This window comes from Anabrus simplex, chromosome 9 (genome assembly GCF_040414725.1).
Source record: "Anabrus simplex isolate iqAnaSimp1 chromosome 9, ASM4041472v1, whole genome shotgun sequence".
NCBI classification, from domain to species: domain Eukaryota; kingdom Metazoa; phylum Arthropoda; class Insecta; order Orthoptera; family Tettigoniidae; genus Anabrus; species Anabrus simplex.
The window spans coordinates 20,646,588-20,668,150 of record NC_090273.1 but is presented as its reverse complement, the minus strand read 5'-3'; the positions used below and the strand labels follow the sequence as shown (position 1 = coordinate 20,668,150).

Below are 21,563 nucleotides of genomic sequence, written 5' to 3'. Positions count from 1 at the left end.
AATGTGTCAAGATGGATTCGAATCACTACGGTGCCGATACTTACATGCGTTCTCATCCAGCCCTTAACCGATTCAGCCACGAAGTCAACATACATGATACTTGCTAGAGGTTTAGTACTTAAGTATGACCGTTCTACCTCGCAAGTTAATATCCGTGTCAAAATCTTCAGTGATGGTTTACAGTATTCATTTAACTTCTCCACATTACAGATCACGTGGCATAACCTGTTAATTCGATCGTATTACGGGTACCTGTGTAATTTCAAGGCGCAATAAATCACATGTTTTCATAATGGTCCTTAGTATTTGGCGCGGGATTGTGCATAGTAGTTTTCCCTTTGGTAGGTCCATGGATCAATTTACAGCCATGACACACAGGTAGGGGAGAGCCTTATCGAGAAATTTCAAGTTATTTGGGTTGCCTGTCTCAGAAAAACTAAGGGGCTGGTGAACCACCCGGTATATTGCAGTATCAGGATCGGAAATTTTTTTACTAACTTGTAAAATAAAAATGTATGAAGCACGGAAGATCAGAATATACAATTCGTTCTATTTTTATTAAAAAGGATTTCTCGGTAAGATTAAAATTAGCAACGGTAGGACACAGGAAATAAATGCAATTTTTACATACTTCTCTTTCTCCTTTCTTTCTTAATCTGTTTACCCTCCAGGGTTGGTTTTTCCCTCGGACACAGCGAGGGATCCCACCTCTACCGCCTCAAGGGCAGTGTCCTGGAGCTTCAGACTCTTGGTCGGGGGATACAACTGGGAAGATGACCAGTAACTCGCCCAGGCGGCCTCACCTGCTATGATGAACAGGAGCCTTGTGGGGGATGGGAAGATTGGAAGGGATAGACAAGGAAGAGGAAAGGAAGCGGCCGTGGCCTTAAGTTAGGTACCATCCCGGCATTTGCCTGGAGGAGAAGTAGGAAAGCACGGAAAACTACTTCCAGGATGGCTGAGATGGGAATCGAAACCACCTCTACTCAGTTGATCTCCCGAGGCTGAGTGGACCCCGTTCCAGCCCACGTACCACTTTTCAAATTTTGTGGCAGTGCCGGGAATCGAACCCGGGCCTGCGGGAGTGGCAGCTAATCACATTAACCACTACACCACAGAGGATATCTTTCTTATCATTCGTTATAGGATGAATTTGTACTGAGCAAACGTCGGAAACTTCATTTTCTAGAATGGTTTAAAACGAAATTTGAAAATTAATTTTTGACTTTCCCCTCTAGCCCAGATTGTATTATCTTCCTCCGTGACCTTGAATGCCGATTTTAGTAAAATTCGTTTAATCAATTTTCTAGTGATGCGCAGAGAGACAGACAGACATTTAAAAATTAGATTTTCGTCTTATTCTGGGCTCGGTGGACACATGAATACAGCACTTCTCAGCAAGGTACAGACAAGGTATATTATCTATAAGGTATGGATAGCAGTATGTAGATCAATTACGTTGCATTCACACCTCTTTTCTTTTTATAAGGCGCGCTGAAGAAAATTTAGAAAAGGTTTCTTTTTGCTGTTTGTTCTGCGTCGTGCTGACATAGACTGGCCTTATGGCGATGATGGGACAGGAAAGGGCTAGGAGTGGAAGGAGGCGACATTAGCCTTAATTAAGGTACAGTCTGGTGTGAAAATGGGAAACTGTCTCGAGCGCTGCCGACAGTGGGGCTCGAGCCGACCGCTACGTGAACCAAACCACGTAGCCACTCGTAACATGACTCACTCTTCTTGTAACAGAAGATATGGTTGGAAGAAACTCGGTTGTAGCCTCCTAGAGGTATACAGTCCTTGAAAACATTTTTAAAAATGTCTAGAATAGAGTAAACAGAAAAGAGTCAACTATAGGCCTACGTTTTCAAATGATTGAATATGATGAGTTTACGTTTAGCTGGACACTCCTCTTGTGAATCACACTACTTCCAGTTTTCCTCGACTCAGTCTCGAGTGTCTTAAGGCTCATCCACCTCCACAGGCTAGACGTGGCGCTCGGCCGTCTCGACTTTCTTAGCTTGTATGTAAGCTCATCTTGAACTTGTTCATTTTCCTTCAATTCGTTCTTTCTACTTGTGGTAGGCTTGGACATTCTTTAAATCAAAATATTGAGACATTTCAGAATTACCTAAAATTCTCAAGTATTACACAATTTTCCACCCACCTAGTCACATTTTTCGATAGATCTTGCAATACGTATTTGGAACTTCCTCTTTTCAAGTCAGTTATTCTATTTTTGCTAACTGTCTTAGTTTTGAAATTGGTGAAGAAAGTTTGTTATACACTTTTTTTGTGACAAACAGATTTCTACCAAGTGAGTGGAAGAAAACAATACGTATAAATTCCGTCAAAATTACATAACATTTGTTGCCTAAGGTTGTTTTTGTTAGTTCACCCGAATTAAATAATTTATTTTCCTCAAGACGTGCACTCGTCCTTTTAATGCGCAACAACTCATAACAATCTTCCTTATAACGCAACCAAAGCTTGCTGAGTTAACGTATAGACAGGCATTCTCTAGAGTATGTAATGTATCTATTGTTTGCTCGAAATAACAAGAAACAGACAACCCATATGTTTCACGGGAGGCGCTGTCTGCATCTGTGACAGGAAAACGTACAGCTCTCTTCATTACTGCAGTACCTTCCTGGAAGAGCAGCTGTGGTTTGTGTAACTGGAGCCTTCAACACAGTACCGTGCAGTTGCTGTACTGAGAGGAAAACTCAAAAATAAGGAATGAGTAGTTTATAAAATATATTTTTATTCATTTCAAAATTAATGCATAACCATCAGAAATATGCTTTACAAATTATGTATTAACTCAAAGTCAAAATACGATGAGTTTTGAATGTATTACATATATGCAAATCTGTGCATAGGTAGGTTGCTAGCACATGGTCATGAAAACTCTAAGATACACAACTTATGTTTTCCCATGGTTTTCCATTTTCACACCAGGCAAATGATAGGTCTTTACCTTAATTCACCCCGACGGAAGAAGAATAAAAAGCAACCTTTGTTAATCAAAATGTTTAGTAAATCTCCAGAAACGTTATGAACAATTTGTGGTGCACCTTTGAATACTCAGTGTACCATCTCAGTTCAATAACATTTCAGTGTCGTCTGCTTTGTCGCATACGGTATGTGACTATTTTTTATGCTGTACCTGCTCCCTGTACCAATATGGAAAGGATTTTTACTTAAACAAAAGCACGGTGGTTACCATAAAAGAAACAGTCTATCAGTGGAAAAGTGATTGTTAAATATTTAATTTGAAAGACTTTAATTGTTTACAGTTTTATGAACACCGTTTGAAGTACTAAGATATGCTCTTCAAAATACAACTAAAGTTAAGAAACATAACAAAACTATACGTAGTTAAAAATGATGAAGACAGGTTTAACTATTTTAACTACGATTTCTTTTTTCCTCTATTCTTGATCATTAAGTAGTAAGGGTGAGGACTATACTACCGCCAGCAGCCCCACAATCACTATTAAATCTGGTCATGTTCACACGAGTTACTAAAAATATAGGCTACTCATTCCTTCATTTCATCGAGTTGGTCACTGTTGCTGGGAGCTGACTGCGGTCTCTCTTCTCCTGACACTCATCACATTACGTACTGATGCTTTAACCAAAACTTCTCTGCTCCACGGGAAAGCGCAAAATCATGGATATATTTTTGAGCTTAGAAGTCGAGAGAGCTAGTACTGATTATTTCATTATTTTAGTAGTCTCTTACGACATGCATCATTTTCACTCCACCTACAGGGGAGATAAAATGTTCCGAAAATAAATCGATACAAAAATGAATGGATGCACAAAAGAATGGTAATACTCATGAATCGTGCAAAAATGAAAGACACTTCAGACCTCGTAAATGTTATTGGCTTTACGTCCCACTAGCTACTTCTGAATGTTTTCGGAGACGCCGAGGTGCCGGAATGTAGTCCCGCGGGAGTTCTTTTACGTGCCAGTAAATCCACCGACACGTGACTGACGTATTTGAGCACCTTCAAATACCACCGGACTGAGCCAGGATCGAACCTGCCAAGTTGGGGTCAGAAGGCCAGCGCCTCAACTGTCTGAGCCACTCAGCTCGACATTATTATTATTATTATTATTATTATTATTATTATTATTATTATTATTATTATTTACCAGCCCTGTGATGTAGAGGTAGCGCGCCTGTCTCATATTTTAAGGTTCTGGGTTCGTTTTTCGGCCAGCTCAACGATTTTTGATTCTGGACTGAGAAGTAGAACAGTGTTGACTTGATATGATATTTTGTCAAGCTCTTAGTTACATCAAGAAAGCGCACAGTAAGAAGATGACGTCACTGTCCTAGTGTACATAGACGAACACCGGTTGCCATGGTTACACTGTATCTGAAAGTTGATGACGATAATTCCAGTTAGACCCCCTCCCCCCGCAGACCCATACACATGCCCATGTTAAAACTAATCTGTCATTGACAGGTGCACAACAGAGTAATTAATAAAATCAAATACACTAAGTTCCACCGCTACACTGAGAAGCCTGTATACATAGATAATGTACAGTGGTTGCCATGGTTACCGGCATATCCACGTTAGAAAGTGCAATTGTATCCATTTTACAGCGTAATACAAACTTCAGCCATCTGGACGACACACAACGACTGAAGTTTCTGGCACTTCTTCTGAATTGGCGGCTTCTCGGTTGAACTGTTGAGTAGGATCACAGATACTTCGAAAGACAACCATCACCACGACTATGATTCAACGCTTTGCGGCTCGCGGGGCATACGTCACGGCTGACTCATCGGCCCAACCCACGCTCAGGTGTGTACGCCAGGTTGCGTTCCAGCTTTCACCAGGCGCACACTGGAGAGGCTCGCTTCACCAAGCAGTTCCACGTCCATATTAGCTGCGGTTCTCGGAGTCCCCAGTTCAATTCCCAGTTATTTCAGAAATATAAGAATGGCAGGAGGGATAGTATGTGGATAAAATGATACATGCAGCTCACCTGAAAACAGCTGTACCACTTCGGTATGAGGACACGAGTTTGTTTGTGTCCATCGTCAGCTAGTTAGCATGCTGGCCTCTGTTCTAAGAGGTTCCGGGTTCTATTCGGGGCATGATTGGGGATTTTAACCTTTAGTGATCATTTCCTTTGACTGGGGGACTGGGTGTTTGTGCCGTCTACAACATGACATTTCATCCTAAGCAGTGCCCCCTCCATGGGCGTCAAGTCCAAAGACCTTTAGCATGCGTCTCTAGAGGCCAAACATTATTATTATTACTATTATTATTATTATTTCGTTAAGGGCATCCATACAGGACGTTGAAATGAAATGGCGTATGGCTTTTAGTGCCGGGAGTGTCCGAGGACATGTTCGGCTCGCCAGGTGCAGGTCTTTCGACGTGATTCCCTTAGGCGACCTGCGCGTCGTAATGAGGATGAAATGATGATGAAGACGACATATACACCCAGCCCCCGTGCCAGAGAAATTAACCAATGATGGTTAAAATTCCCGACCCTGACGGGAATCGAACCCGGGACCCCTGTGACCAAAGGCCAGCACGTTAACCATTTAGCCATGGATCTGGACACACAGGGCGTTGAAACTTGCTTATTGGCTTGATGACTTATTCTTCCAAAGTCTCTTCATGAACTCACTGTGTCCTTCTGGCCACTTTGTACCAGTCCTGCTGCTAGTTTTCACCATAAATGCGTGTTCATTTACTGAGGTCTGAAGACTTCGCGATTTTTCATGATGTCTTCCGCGATGTTCAGTTCATTCAGGTCCTCTCTTGTTTTGTCCGGCTCCATGGCTAAATGGTTAGCGTGCTGGCCTTTGGCCGCAGGGATCCCGGGTTCGATTCCCGGCAGGGTCGAGAATTTTAACCTTAATTGATTAATTTCGCTGGCATTGGGGCTGGGTGTATGTGTAGTCTTCATCATCATTTCATCCTCATCACGACGCGCAGGTCGCCTACGGGAGTCAAATCAAAAGACCTGCACCTGGCGAGCCGAACTTGTCCTCGGACACTCCCGGCACTAAAAGCCATACGCCATTTGTTTCTTCCTGCCAATTTATTCTGTTTTGCTAATTCATGACATTGAATAATCTTGTGAGTCTGTTATTATCCATCCTAAAAATGTGTCCAAAAATTCCAAACGTCTCCTCTATACAATATTGATTAAACTTTAAAGGTCTGCAGTTTGCTTTTTGATGCAAATCCCATTTTCTTGTATGGGGCCGAAAATTTTCCTAAGAATCATACGTTCTTGTTTTTCAATATCTGCAATTTTAGAATGACCTGCTAAAGTTTGTGATGGATATGGGACTTTCGGTAGGATAACTGTTTTGTAATGTTTCAATTTATTATTATTATTATTATTATTATTATTATTATTATTATTATTATTATTATTATCGTCTATCTCCAACATAATAGGAATACGTCACCCCCAAATTGGTCATTACTTTCACAAGTGCATGAATATTGTACTTCCTTGTTCGATTGTTTTAATGTGTTAAACTTTGTACTCAGAGAGATATTTCAAGAAATTTAGGCGAGTCTTGACTTCGTCCACAATGAAGCGCTTCACGTTGGACTAACCTTTGCATAGCCCTTATCACGCATGCAAGCTCCAGTGTGGCTAAAATGAAACACTGCTCTAAACCCACAAGCGTTGTGCCAAAACGTGCACCAGATCATCTGACGAAGATTCTCTATTATTTCATTCTGATTCAACTACTTGGCGTTTTTTTTTTGTGGCGATTATTGTTTTAAGAGGAAGTACAACAGCTTTCTAAGTCTTTTGGATGTGGATATTTGTGATCAGTGAGTGGTATTTGACTTTTGTATACTGTACATATAGATCAGTTTTCCAAGAGACACAGTTTTCTACGTCAAGGATGATTCATATGTTTTGGTGTCGTTATTGTAAACGAGGAAAGTGACGTAAGAAGCGGTCGTTGACCTGGGAGCGGAGATGAGTCACAGTGTGACACCGACACCTGCAACCTGCTACTGAAAGGGCAGTATACTACAATATTTATATTTTACAGAAATTTCCAATTATTCGTCAGGAGTAATTATATGGGAAATAATGCTTTCTGGCCCTTTGATTTCCCTTTCGACCGTCGCTACACGAGCCTGCCTCTTACCGCGAGGCTCCGGGTTTGATTTCCGAGCAGGTCAGAGATTTTTTCCTTGATCTGAGGAGCTGAAGGAGCTATCTGATGGTGAGATAGTGGCGCCGGTCTTGAAAACCGGGAATAACGACAGAGAGGATTCGTCGCGTATTCAATCTCCCGGGATGAACAGCGGTCGCTTAGTAAGCCAAGGCTGTAGCTTGGATGTAGCACTGTGGTGTTTGTTAAGCAGACTAGGTTCGATTTATAAATCTGGACGTCAGAGGTAAAGTACTGTATTAACCTGCTGAGACATGACGGGCCAGTGCGATAAGGCTGAACTGTTGTACGATCACTAGACATCGTAGATATGGTATATAAGTGACCACTATACGCATGTAACTATGCTAAAAAATTGTTGAAATATGCATTTAAGTATGCACTTATTTTCATGCTATTAAACACTTGTATGAAATGAAAACGTACCCTTCTTTTACTAGACTCACGCGATTCACGTACACCAATACACAAAATCATTATCATGAATAAACAAGTGAATGTCCGGCTCCATGGCTAAATGGTTAGCGTGCTGACCTTTGGTCACAGGGGTCCCGCGTTCGATTCCCGGCAGGGTTGGGAATTTTAACCATCATTGGTTAATTTCCCTGGCACGGGGGCTAGATGTATGTGTTGTCTTCATCATCATTCCATCCTCATCATGACGTGTAGGTCACCTACGGGAGTCAAATCAAAATACCTGCACCTGGCGAGCCGAGCCCGTTCTGGGATATCCCGGCACTAAAATACATACGCCATTTCATTTCAACAACCGAATGAAAAAACGAAGAACCACACTACTGACAGATGCGTGGCTTGTGAGACGTATTAGAGTTCACTGTTAAAAAGATATGCACACTTCTCCTAGATAAGACACAATGTGTCAATTAATACACATGATAAATCAATTAGAAAAGTTTTAAGATGCCTTTGCTGACGGGATGTAATATTTACAGTGCACTATATCTTCTGGCATGGGCTAGAATCACTTTGTTACTTTCACAGATCTGTCTCTGTCTCATCCTTGGCTTTGACAATATGAAAGTGACTGAGGTATGAGTGATGCTAGTAATACAGTTCCTTATGCAGCCAGTCCCTGTTATGAAGGAATGAAAATATCGCTCATAGGGTCGGTTGGTGCATGCCTTCCAGTGGGCTTGGCAGATTGATATGTGAGCAACTTCTCGCTCGGTGAGGAATGCAACGGGAAACTACGTCACTCCTAATTTCCCTAGTACGCCTCTTCAGTAATGCCTAGGCCGTCTATGACAGCTGTTGGCATAGCTATAGAGGATCAAACCAGCCTTCGGGATGAATACCCAACATATATACAAGGTTGTAAGAAAACCGTGAAAAAAACATAGACATAAGGAAACACTCCTAAATACTCAATCCTCCTTCATTTTACACTGCACACCCTTCTTTTCCCGTCCTTAATTTGCTTTGCACTACACTAAACAGTCTTCTCCAAGTTTTCTGATATAAATCTGTAGCGTTTTTTTTAAATTAGCTCCAATGCGGAGAATGATCTGTTCCTACATCTACGGAGGTGAAGGATAGTAGGCCTACTTGAATTCGACAGCGAGTGTAGCTGGTAAACATTCTGGTAGATCCACATTACCAGTAACAGCCAAATATTTGTGTATAGCTACCATGATGCCGTAGCCCGAATTTCGTTGAATGACATGTTCGAGGTTTACTGGGATACCTTCCAGTTCATGCTCCACGTTCACCATAATGTCCAGCGAATCACCAAGATGCATCCCACGAGTTTCTAACTTCTTCATTGATTTTGGTATGATTTGGAACCATGTATTGATAAGTGAACCGTTTCATTGCCGAAATAGTTCATGGCAATAATAAGTTGATATTTTCTTGAATAATGCTTGCAAAACATGTTAAAATATGCACAATAAATCCGAAATTTGGAATGTATGCAAATATGTGCACCATTATACTTAATATTTCATCTAATTTCACCTTCAAGCGCACTTCCTTGCCAGTGTTCCAGGTCTAAATATCGGTAAACAAAAATGCATTTGCATACATATGCGATGTATACTGACCACTTGCCATTGTTCTCCTCGCACATACGATAGTGTACCCATAAGAAGACACGATCAAAACAAGTCACATACGATTATAAAAACCTCAAAATCGGTTTTTTGAGTTTACGACGTCCAAAAATAAACTTCCCTTTCCACCGCTTTTCCCACACCTGTAGGGTCGCGGGTGCGAACTGTGTCGCCCATGTGGATTTGGCCCTGCTTACGGCCGGATGCCCATCTTGACGTCAACCCTATATAGAGGGATGTAGTCACTATTGCGTGATTATGTGGTGTGTTGTATGAATATGAAGAGGCAAGTGTTGGGACAAACACAAACACCCGGACCCGGCCGGGAATCGAACCTGGAACACTCTGAACTGAAGGCCAATGAGTCGACGTGTAAATTATACAACACATGAAAATGGATGTGTGACTTGCAATACTTAAAAAAAAAACCTCACTTAAAATGTCTGAAAAAGTACCACCAGTGTTGTCGTGAAAGAATGTTTAGTGACCATGAGCTTTAAGGCGTCCAGGCCCTGTGGTCTAACGCCTTGGTTAGCTGGTTCGAGTCTCGTTGTTGGAAAAAAATCATCATGAGTAGGTCGACCGCCAGATTAGGAGAGGTGGTGGTGCCAAAAGCCTGGGTTTAATTCCATACCTCTCCGCAGTGTTCAAATGTAATCGGAGCATCTGACTCTGTTGATGCTGAATCGTCCCTCGGATGGGGACGTAAAGCATTTAGCAGACCCTTCGGAGTTATTCGACAGGAGTAGGCTATGTGTCGACACCGGGTTTCATCTTCGTCCTCTCCCTGCCTCATTGTCAATATGATCTCCAAGCAGACGGGTAAGTCGCCCATGGGAGCCAATAGAAAGACCTGCACCAGGCGAGCCGAACATGTCCTCGGACACTCTCGGTACTAAAATCCATAAGCTAAATAGAAAAATACATAAATAACTAAATTTAATGTACTGCACAACAGAGCTAACGTCTCCGATAAGTGGTTCAGGGAAATATGGGAGGACGTCAAGAGTATGGGACTGAATCAGGAGGACATCTCTAACCGATCAAAGTACATATCAGTGATCAACTACTTGAAGGGCTTCCATGATGAGCAAAAGCAGGACAGTGGCCAAAGAAAGACTGCAAAGCCTTTGGGCTGCGAAATGCCTTATAGTTACTTGATGTCTTCTCAAATGGCCCTAAACAAGAGAAAATAAACAATTGAAAATGTCCGATCTGTCAAATAAACATCAGTGACTTCTGAGAGGTCAATACCACGAACATTAATGCAATGATTATCACACATCAACTTAAACGTCATCCACATGTCTGCCACATGGCTTCCTAGGAAAATGATGTATTCTCAAATGAAGACTGGATAGGGTAATCAGGGACGACATCGAAATTTCTAGAAGGAGATTCTAAACCCAAACGCATAGTGGCAGCTGGAAGGATGCAGCAGCTGATCGCTGGAGGTCCCATAGCACTATAAGGCGTGAGTACCATCCCCGTTGAGTCCATCCTCGGTTCGAAACATTTACCAGCGCGTGTAAAAATTGGGGAAAAATTCCGACACATCGGCATCTCCAAAAATCTCGAAAATAGTTTTTTTTTTTGCTATTTGCTTTACGCTGCACCGACACAGATATGTCTTATGGCGACGATGGGATAGGAAAGGTTTAGGAGTGGGAAGGAAGCGGCCGTGGCCTTAATTAAGGTACAGCCCCGGCATTTGCCTGGTGTGAAAATGGGAAACCACGGAAAACCATTTTCAGAGCTGCCGATAGTGGGGTTCGAACCTACTATCTCCCGAATACTGGATACTGGCCGCACTTAAGCGACTGCAGCTATCGAGCTCGGTCGAAAATTGTTTACGGGAGGTAATAATTATTTACACAACAGCCACGGAAGTGATTTTGAAACGAGTAAGGAAAACATCACTTTGGTGGCTGCAGTGTACAATATTTTATTCCAAACTTTGGCTAATTTATTTACTTTGAATCAAATATTTCATTATATCGATACTTGGCTCATGGAGTGATATTTTTGTTCTGTTGTGGGCGTGTTTTGCTATGAGAGATGTGTACTTGGAGTTAACTAGTAATAAAACATTAATATTAATGTTATTTGAATCAGCGAACAGTCTACTAAGCTACCAGGGTCGTCAACATGGTTCTTCGGTCCTGAATATACTGTGATATTTTCCATATTTATCAATCGGAAATGATGGCAGTAATCACGATGGTCAACGTGGCAGATTACTTCAGCTAAGAATGCAGTGACATCATTTTTTGCGCAGGTGGATGAGGAACGCCAGTGCTGCAATCAGGCGGAGAAGCAATTCAACAAGGTTAAGTTTGGTGTTTATTGATTCATAATCTCTCTGAACGTGCGTGTATGTACAGAGTGGTCGGAAACAGCGTCAGCCGGGTATATGAGCGTTACACGGTTGATCATACTGATTAAAAAAAAGATTAATACGTCGATACCTCGTACCGTTGTCACTTCTTCACTTGGTGACGTTAGCCAATTAGATCGCTTCGTGGGTGAAATGAGATGGGCTTTGTGAGGCGGTGTTGCAAAATCTGCACGTGGGTTATGACCGGCTAGAGAGCGCCAATGGAAGAAATAAACTTCTCCAGGGGAGGGACTTGAGCAAGGCTCGCCCCACAGCAAGCACACTACGGTGACACCGGTGTGTTAGTGTTTGATGCTCATTTCTCGGCATTTCTCTCAAGCTCGACCAAGCCACGTACAACCCATTTGAATTCACCCGCGAAGTCATCTGATTGGCTAACTTCAACAGCTGATAAAACGACAATGGCGCGAGATATGAACGTATTTTTTTCTTCAAAATTACTTATCAGTATGAGCAGCCGTGTAACGCTCATATACTCGATTCACGTTGTTTCCGAGCAGCCTGTATTAATTTGAATCTGAGTTCAAACAATCAGATCAACAGCTACTGTTCTGTAATGTGTCTTTTACATACACTTTTGAGTTTGGAAAAAATCCAATTTAGTATGAGTATGGAGCAAAATTAATAACATTAAACTTTGTTGTTCTGATCTCTATTGACAGCAGTGTTGTTTGTTGTGTTGTTCCAGACCCCGGCGAGTGGGACAGCTCCCACGTCCGCTCGTGGCTCGAGTGGTGTGGCCGCAAGTTCTCGCTCCAGCCCGCCCCAGACCCGGACAAGTTCCCCGACAGCGGCGCTAAGCTCCTGGAGCTACCGAGGACAGAGTTCGAGACCAGGGCAGGCTCCTCTCGCGCGGGGAAGCTACTGGCGGTGCACCTCGCTCATCTGAGGCACGCCGTCACCGGCAGGAGCTCCAGCCCGCTCACAGAGCCTCTGGAGGAAGACCCGGAGCAGGGTAAGTACAGCTAACATCCCCATAACTCCCTTATGACGTGAATACCCTATGTCACTAGTGTTAAAACTGACAAGTCTGTGAATCACATGTTCAAAACACTATTGCATTTGGACGAGGTGGCGCTAGTGTTCATGTAACCACAGGAGTGCTACAAACTCAACAGGATGAACTGAGAATGGAATGCGTGTTGATCGTTCAGGGTCTAGCGACAGTAGAGAGGAAAAAACCACTGTATCACCAAGGACTGACTAACTCAGTAGTCATAGATTTAGCGTGAGATCACTAGACATAAACAGGCAGTAGTTCCTGACATGGTCGAGTGCAATTATATTTTAAAAACGTAATACTTGTAACTCTGCATCCCCTTCAGATAAATCCTTGAAGTATTTACATCTACAGAGAGTTATATTTGGCCTTCGTCCACGATTAAGCACAGCGCACTCTGGGCCAAGGCCACACCACTCACTGGCTCCGTTGATGGTTAAGTTCCTCTCACAACTTTAATTAGCAATAACATCCTTTGCTGGCGAGACCTAGTGTTTACAGTGCACTATGTCTTCTGGTGTGGGCTACAACATTGATCTGTCTCAGTCATATATTTGGCTTTGACAATATGAAAGTGACCCAGGTATGAGCGATGCTAGTAATGCCATTCCTTATTCAGACAGTTCCTGCTATGAATGCTATGAAAATGTTGCTTATAGTGTCGACTGATTCATGCATTTCGGTGGGCTTGGCAGACTGATATGTAATAGCAAATTCTGGCTCAGTGAGGAAAGCAACCGAAAACCACCTCACTCCTCATTTCCCTAGTACAACTCTTGAATGATGCCTAGGTCATCTATGGCAGCTAAAGTTGTTGAGGATCCAACCAGCCTTCGGGATGAGGATTGAACATACATACACAACATCCATGCTATCAGTAGTGGCTACTTATAAAGTGCATTCACAATGAATGAGTTACACCTGATATCAAGTTACTTATAATTTTGTCTGTTGCTGAAGTGAATGCATTCTTTATTGTATGTTGAGTTATATTTGTCTTGTTTTTGCTTTAAATATCGGGTGTGAATTAAATACATAGCTGGAGAATGTACGACTACATGCCGAATGGCCAGTGTTGAGGCCTTCGGTTCAGAGGTCCCGGGTTCGATTCCCGGTCGGTTCGGGGATTTTAATCGCATGTGGTTAATTCTTGTGGCTCGGGGACTAGTTTTTGTGTTTTCTCCAACACTCACGGCTTCATATTCGGACAAAACACCACACCTTTTTTTTTGCTAGGGGCTTTACGTCGCACCGACACAGATAGGTCTTATGGCGACGATGGGATAGGAAAGGCCTAGGAGTTGGAAGGAAGCGGCCGTGGCCTTAATTAAGGTACAGCCCCAGCATTTGCCTGGTGTGAAAATGGGAAACCACGGAAAACCATCTTCAGGGCTGCCGATAGTGGGATTCGAACCTACTATCTCCCGGATGCAAGCTCACAGCCGCGCGCCTCTACGCGCACGGCCAACTCGCCCGGTGAAACACCACACTACCGACCACCATAGAAATACGCAATAGTGATCATATCCCTCCACACAGGATTAGCGTCAGGAAGGACATCTTCTCATAAAACAGGGCAAATAGACATATATATATATGTGAGACACAAGGTGTGGGGAAAAGATGTAGTAGTAACAGAGACAGCTGGGGAATAGCACACAGTTTTGAACTTCATTCCAATTTTCTCAGAAATATAACAATAAATATGCTTACAAATTCTAAGTAATCAAAGTGAAACAAAGATTATTCAAGTGATGTTGCGCAAGACCTGTGGATAAAAATCAGGAACATTTTCTAATGACCATACTGTACAAACGTGAAAAATGATCCACATTAACTCAAGAGAGCCATGTTTTCTTTCTTCCATTCCTTTTTCACTTCGCACTGTAATATTAGAGCACTGACTATGTGAAACCGCACTTGCACTTAGTTAACATAAGCCCGCCAATTTACTGGCAAGTACTCCTCTTCTTGGAACAAGTGAAAGCTTTCCGTACCCAGACACTCATGTCCGAGAAGATCTCTTCCTCACTTGCAGGACTTCTAGCGTGTCATATGCTGTGCTCGTAACATCTCTGCAGTATTCAGTTCAGATGGCCTCAAACGGATGAGCCAGCCAGATGTCTGACTGATTTATAAGGGTTTGAAATGTCCTAATTAAATTGTTCATAAGCTGGATGTGATGAGGGTAAAAAGTGAGTATCGAGAAAATTTCGCTGACAACAATTTAAGGAGGAATGTCGGAACGTGTATTTTCTTTTAATGTAAAACTAAATGGGGTCAAAGTAGTCGAAACGACGTTTGGACACAATATTCTGAAAACTAGTTTCAGAAGTCCTTCCATAATTTCACTGTTTCTCATCCTACGTAAGAACTAGGGAATTTCATATTGTGGTTTAAAAAGACGATTAGTTAATATCCTAGTAGTTATTTTATATAGTTCTTACGTGTTAACAATCGAAATTTCCGCCTTTCTGTCCCTGCAATAACTTATATTTCATAATCTCTTCCTGTCCTTTCGTTTTGGCCGAGTATGGACCACATTAATACGAATTCAGCTTCATCTGTTTCTCAGTTTTGATCCTCGTCCAGTTCTCCTTCATCATTTCACTCTGCAGTCTCTTCTCTCTTCTGTGCACGACGCTTGGGTACGGGATATAACTTTTTTTTGAAAACACTTGGTGGTCTTGATCACCCGAATTATAAACATATTATCATTATTGCGCTTTGACGGCCCGCATTGAACCACTGTGGTCAAATTCTGTACGGTCTTCTATGATGTTTCATGGTTTTTACATTTCTGTTCTTCCAATATTTCTTCATTTTATCTGATCGTTTTCGTTCTTCTTCTGAAAATACCCTTGTGGTTGTTTCTCTTTTATCATTTTTTTTGTAGGAATCTAATTTTACTGTTCTTCATTGTATTTACTTTGATTTATTCTGTAAATCCTCCAGTGTTATGTCTAGTTCTTTCATGTCTCCTTTTTATTTCTTTTATCCAAACAAGTTGTTGTTTTTGTTTCCAAAGATTCTCCAAAATTCTGCGTCTTAACCTGTCTTGAGGTGTTCTCAACAGATGACCATATTATTATTATTATTCGCAATATTTTGAGGACATATTCTTACTGGATAGTATTCATAGGAGAGGTTCGAAATGAAATTAGTTCTTGCAGGGTCATCACGGTTGATGGCTTGACTTCTGGGAACCAAAACATTGTTACAAAAGTACCATTTATATACAGGTAACATATAAATTCAATATTAGTTATGTACACTGACTGACAGAGCAAATGCAACACCAAGAAGGAGTGGTCAGAACTTTATGCCAATTGCAGGGTAGACTGACGTCACTGAGGTATGCTCATGATGTGAAATGCGCCGCTGTGCTGCGCACGTAGCGAACGATAAATGGGACACGGCGTTGGCGAATGGCCCACTTCGTACCGTGATTTCTCAGCCGACAGTCATTGTAGAACGTGTTGTCGTGTGCCACAGGACACGTGTATAGCTAAGAATGCCAGGCCGCCGTCAACGGAGGCATTTCCAGCAGACAGACGACTTTACGAGGGGTATGGTGATCGGGCTGAGAAGGGCAGGTTGGTCGCTTCGTCAAATCGCAGCCGATACCCATAGGGATGTGTCCACGGTGCAGCGCCTGTGGCGAAGACGGTTGGCGCAGGGACATGTGGCACGTGCGAGGGGTCCAGGCGCAGCCCGAGTGACGTCAGCACGCGAGGATCGGCGCATCCGCCGCCAAGCGGTGGCAGCCCCGCACGCCACGTCAACCGCCATTCTTCAGCATGTGCAAGACACCCTGGCTGTTCCAATACCGACCAGAACAATTTCCCGTCGATTGGTTGAAGGAGGCCTGCACTCGCGGCGTCCGCTCAGAAGACTACCATTGACTCCACAGCATAGACGTGCACGCCTGGCATGGTGCCGGGCTAGAGCGACTTGGATGAGGGAATGGCGGAACGTCGTGTTCTCCGATGAGTCACGCTTCTGTTCTGTCAGTGATAGTCACCGCAGACGAGTGTGGCGTCGGCGTGGAGAAAGGTCAAAGGCCCTACCGCTAGACAACGCGGCATCATGGTTTGGGGCGCTATTGCGTATGATTCCACGTCACCTCTAGTGCGTATTCAAGGCACGTTAAATGCCCACCGCTACGTGCAGCATGTGCTGCGGCCGGTGGCATTCCCGTACCTTCAGGGGCTGCCCAATGCTCTGTTTCAGCAGCATAATGCCCGCCCACACACTGCCCGCATCTCCCAACAGGCTCTACGAGGTGTACAGATGCTTCCGTGGCCAGCGTACTCTCCGGATCTCTCACCAATCGAACACGTGTGGGATCTCATTGGACGCCGTTTGCAAACTCTGCCCCAGCCTCGTACGGACGACCAACTGTGGCAAATGGTTGACAGAGAATGGAGAACCATCCCTCAGGACACCATCCGCACTCTTATTCACTCTGTACCTCGACGTGTTTCTGCGTGCATCGCCGCTCGCGGTGGTCCTACATCCTACTGAGTCGATGCCGTGCGCATTGTGTAACCTGCATATCGGTTTGAAATAAACATCAATTATTCGTCCGTGCCGTCTCTGTTTTTTCCCCCAACTTTCATCCCTTTCGAACCACTCCTCCTTGGTGTTGCATTGTCACTGTCAGTCAGTGTAAATATTGACAACTGATTAAAATAATGCAATTTGTCTATTCTGTTCATGTCTTATTTAAAAAAGGAGATTAAATTGGACTATCAGAATAGACTTCCTTAGAATTTTGATACACATGTTTTGAGTGTCAAAAAGCTATAATAAGAGGCTAAGAAAAATCCAACGACCGACCGTTAGTAGACGGAAGTGCCGAAATGAAGGAGACACGGTTGGTAAATCACCTTCTAATCATTGACCTGGGGGTTTAAAATATGCTGTACGACTGTAATTTTACAAATACAGTAATTTATAATACTAGAGCACTGCAGCTACATTATTCATCAGATGTTACAGAGATAAAATCTGTGATGTTCTGGAACTCTTACATTTCGACTGAGAATGCTCACCACGGAACATCACACCAGCTCCTGAATAGCAAGCAACCCAACTCACTGTGGAGATAATGTTGTACTCCGTATTCCGATAGAGAACGAACCGCATTCAATGAGTCGATTGGTGACCAGCGCTCAGCTAGTGAAAGGAACGCTTTCACAGCTTCCAGTGAGTATGAGTGATTCTCTCCCAATCACGGATGACCATTTATGGTCAACATGCAGTTCATTGTTTATAACATGACATACTAAAGATATTCCTACTATCAGAATGTTACAAAAATTATTAAATATAATTTTCTTATCCCATAAAAATGTTGGGTATATATTTAACATTTTACGACTTTACGCAGTCGAAGGATACTTCCTCAATGACCTGCCTTTGAAATGTGAATGTGTCGTAGATTGTTGAAGGAGAAGTCAAGAAAAGACTTAAGCCTTGCAAACGAAAGGCAGTCGCCTCTGTGGTGTAGTCGTTAGTGTGGTTAATTACCACCCACCTGAGGCGCGGGTTCGATTCCCGGCTCTCCCATGAAATTTAAAAAGTGGTACGCGGCTGTAATGGGGTCCACTCAGCCTCGGAAGGTCAACTGAGTAGAAGGAGTTCGATTACCACCTCAATCACCCTTGAAGTGATTCTCCGTGGTTTCCCACTTCTCCTTCAGGCTAATGCCGGGATGGTACCTAACTTAAGGCCACGGCCGGTTTCTTCCCTCTTTTTTGTCTATCCCTTCCAATCTACCCCCCCCCCACAATGCCCTGGTTCAGCATAGCTGGTGAGGCTGCCTAGGCGAGGTACTGGCCCTCCTCCCCATTTGTATCCCCGACGCCAAGTCTCCCGCTCCAGGACACTGCCCTTGAGGCACGAGAGGGGAGAACACTCGCTGTCTTTTCAATGGCTCCAGCGGGCTTCCTTAAAGTATGTCCTATCCAACGCCATTTTCTCTCCCTTATCTGCATTTTAATTGGCTGCTGGTTAGTTTCTTCCAATAGATCTTAATTTGAAATGACATCCGGCCATCTTCTGTTGAAAATACGTCGTAAACAGCGATTCACGAAGACTTGCAGCTGTTTAGTCGTCTTCTGGGCAACGTTTCACAGCTGTAAAGCAGAACGGACTTATCATTTGTGTTAAAAAGTCGTAGCTTAGTTTTTCTAGAAATGTTCTTGTTTTTACATATAGGATACAATTGAACAAAAGCACCATTCGCTTTCCTGATACGACTCTTAATGTCGTCTTCTGCTCCTCCAGTCGTAGTAACCATACTCCCAAGGTATATGAAGGAGTCTACTTGTTCTACCTCTTTATCATCTATAGACAATTTATCATCAATCTTGGAATTGGCCCTCATCTCCTTGGTCTTATTAATATTTATTTTAAGTCCAGCATCCTCTGCCTCCTCCTTCAACCGCTTAATCTTCTCTTCTATATCTCTGAACCGTTGAGCCAGTAGGCAGATGTTATCTGCAAAAACAAGGTCTTCTAACCTATCTTGTAAGCCCCACTGGATCCCCCTTTTCCGACCTCGATACATTCTCCTGAGCACACTATCCAACACAAGTAGGAAAAGCGTCGGAGAAAGAATACAGCACTGTCAAACTCCCAAGGTCACATCTATTGGTTCAGTAAGATCTCCCATATGCAGAATTATAACCATCGTACATAGCCTTTATAATATTCAGAATCTTTTGTGGTATACCATATTCTTCAAGTGTTTGGCAAATAACTCTTCTGTTTACAGAGTCGAAGGCCTTCTCAAAATCAATGAAAGTCAAGTAGAGGGTGTTCTGCCATTCTGTACTTTGTTCCAAGATGATTCTCAAAGTGTTCATGAGATCGTCACAGCTACGGTGTTTACGAAAACCAGCCTGTTCCCTTCTAAGGCGCAATTCCACAACATCCTTCACCCGCTTTAAAATGATCCTTGAAAGCACCTTACTTGGTACCGACAACAATGTAATTCCTCTCCAGCTATCACACTTAGTAATATCCCCTTCCTTCCATTCAGCTGGTAGCTTTTCTTCATTCCATATCCTTTCCAACAGGGGGTGCAATAATTTTGCCGGGGTCTCGATATCTGCTTTAAGTATTTCTGGCGCGATATTATCCATACCGGGTGCTTTTCCAGTTTTTATCTGTTTCAAGGCCTTCTCTATTTCTGAACAGGTTGGAGGATGTAAATTTATTCTTGGGTCACTATCTACTGGTTCCATTTGTTGGTTACCATTCTGTTCTGTATCTCTATTGAGCAACTCTGAGAAATGTTCCTTCCATCTCTGCAGCTGTTCTTCCCGGGTGGTCAGTAGTTCACCTCTCTTGTTTTTAACAGGTTTATTCCTGATAAATCCTCTCCTTGACTGTTTCTTTGTGATACTATACAATTCCTTAGCATCTCCCCTTGCTGATGCCTCTTCTGCCATTCGTGCTTGTTCATCTACCCACTGTATATGATCTTTTCTTACACTTTTCTTCACACCCTTATCAGCTTCCACATATTTCTTTTGTGCTGCGGCTTTCTGTTGTCTTGTTTTACACATACTAATCCTTGCCTTAACTAGCTTTCTAGCCTCTATTTTTTTTCCAAGTATCATCAGACATCCATTCCTTCTTGAGATAATTGTGAAATCCAAGCACCTTCTCACTAACGTCTAAATATGTGTCCTTGACTTTCTTCCATGATAATTCAACATCCATCATAAGTTCTGGTTCAACAGCAAGAGCTTCAAAGCGGGTTCTTAATTCTATCTGGAATTCTTTCCTTTTACTTTCATCTTGCAATTTACCTGAATCAAATTTCTTGTTTCGCCTTTCAAATTTCCTTCCACTTGCCACAATTTTCATTTTAAACTCTGCAACTAACAGGTGATGATCACTTCCAATATCTGCCCCTCTTTTATTTCTAACATCAGTCAAGGATCTTCTAAACTTTCTACATTTTTTTGCTAGGGGCTTTACGTCGCACCGATACAGATAGGTCTTATGGTGACGATGGGACAGGAAAGGGCTAGGAGTGGGAAGGAAGCGGCCGTGGCCTTAATTAAGGTACAGCCCCAGCATTTGCCTGGTGTGAAAATGGGAAACCACGGAAAACCATCTTCAGGGCTGCCCATAGTGGGATTCGAACCTACTATCTCCCGGATGCAAACTCACAGCCGCGCGCCTCTACGCGCACGGCCAACTCGCCCGGTAAACTTTCTACTTATGGCGATATGATCTATCTGGTTTTCTGTAACCTGATCTGGCGACACCCATGTAATCTTATGGCATCGTTTATGATGGAATAAAGTGCCACCCACTACCAAATAATGGCTAGCACAGAAATCAATGAAAAGCTCCCCATTTTCGTTACAGTCACCAACTCCATGCACTCCCATAATTTGTTCCAGTCCCTCATTGTTAGAACCAACCTTTGCATTTAAATCCCCCATCACAATAATAATATCTCCCTTTCCAACTTTCTTAATAGTCTCATTCAGCTGGCAGTAGACTTCTTCCTTTTTTTCAATGTCTGACATTTCTGTGGGAGCATAACACTGAATCACAGTCACATTGCGAACCCGGGTCTTGAATCGAACTGTCATCATTCTTTCTGAGATGGGTTTCCAATCAAGGAGGCTCCTCTTTGCAGTTTCATTCAATAGCAATCCTACACCTTCTCCATGTTCTGCATCCTCCCCCGTTTGCCCAGAATACAGGAATGTGCACCTATTAAGAGTCTGTATTTCTCCGAAGTCTGGCCACCGTACTTCACTTAATCTCCAGCCTGTATTCCTCCATCACTTTAGCCACTTGCTTCAATTTACTGAGCTCTCTCAGGGTTCTGACATTCCAAAAACCTATTCTCGTTTTCCGTTTCATGCC

At 42.9% G+C, this 21,563-nt stretch overlaps 1 protein-coding gene across 1 annotated transcript in view; it reads left to right on the top strand.

Annotated features, from left to right (window-relative positions):
- Positions 1 to 21,563, top strand: part of LOC136880833 (DNA-binding protein D-ETS-6-like) — a 105,290-nt gene that overhangs the window by 15,331 nt on the left and 68,396 nt on the right. The window contains exons 2-3 of the mRNA XM_068229244.1: positions 10,005 to 10,083; positions 12,322 to 12,614. Of these exons, the coding sequence (XP_068085345.1) occupies positions 10,005 to 10,083; positions 12,322 to 12,614 (372 nt within the window). The remainder of the gene's footprint in view (positions 1 to 10,004; positions 10,084 to 12,321; positions 12,615 to 21,563) is intronic.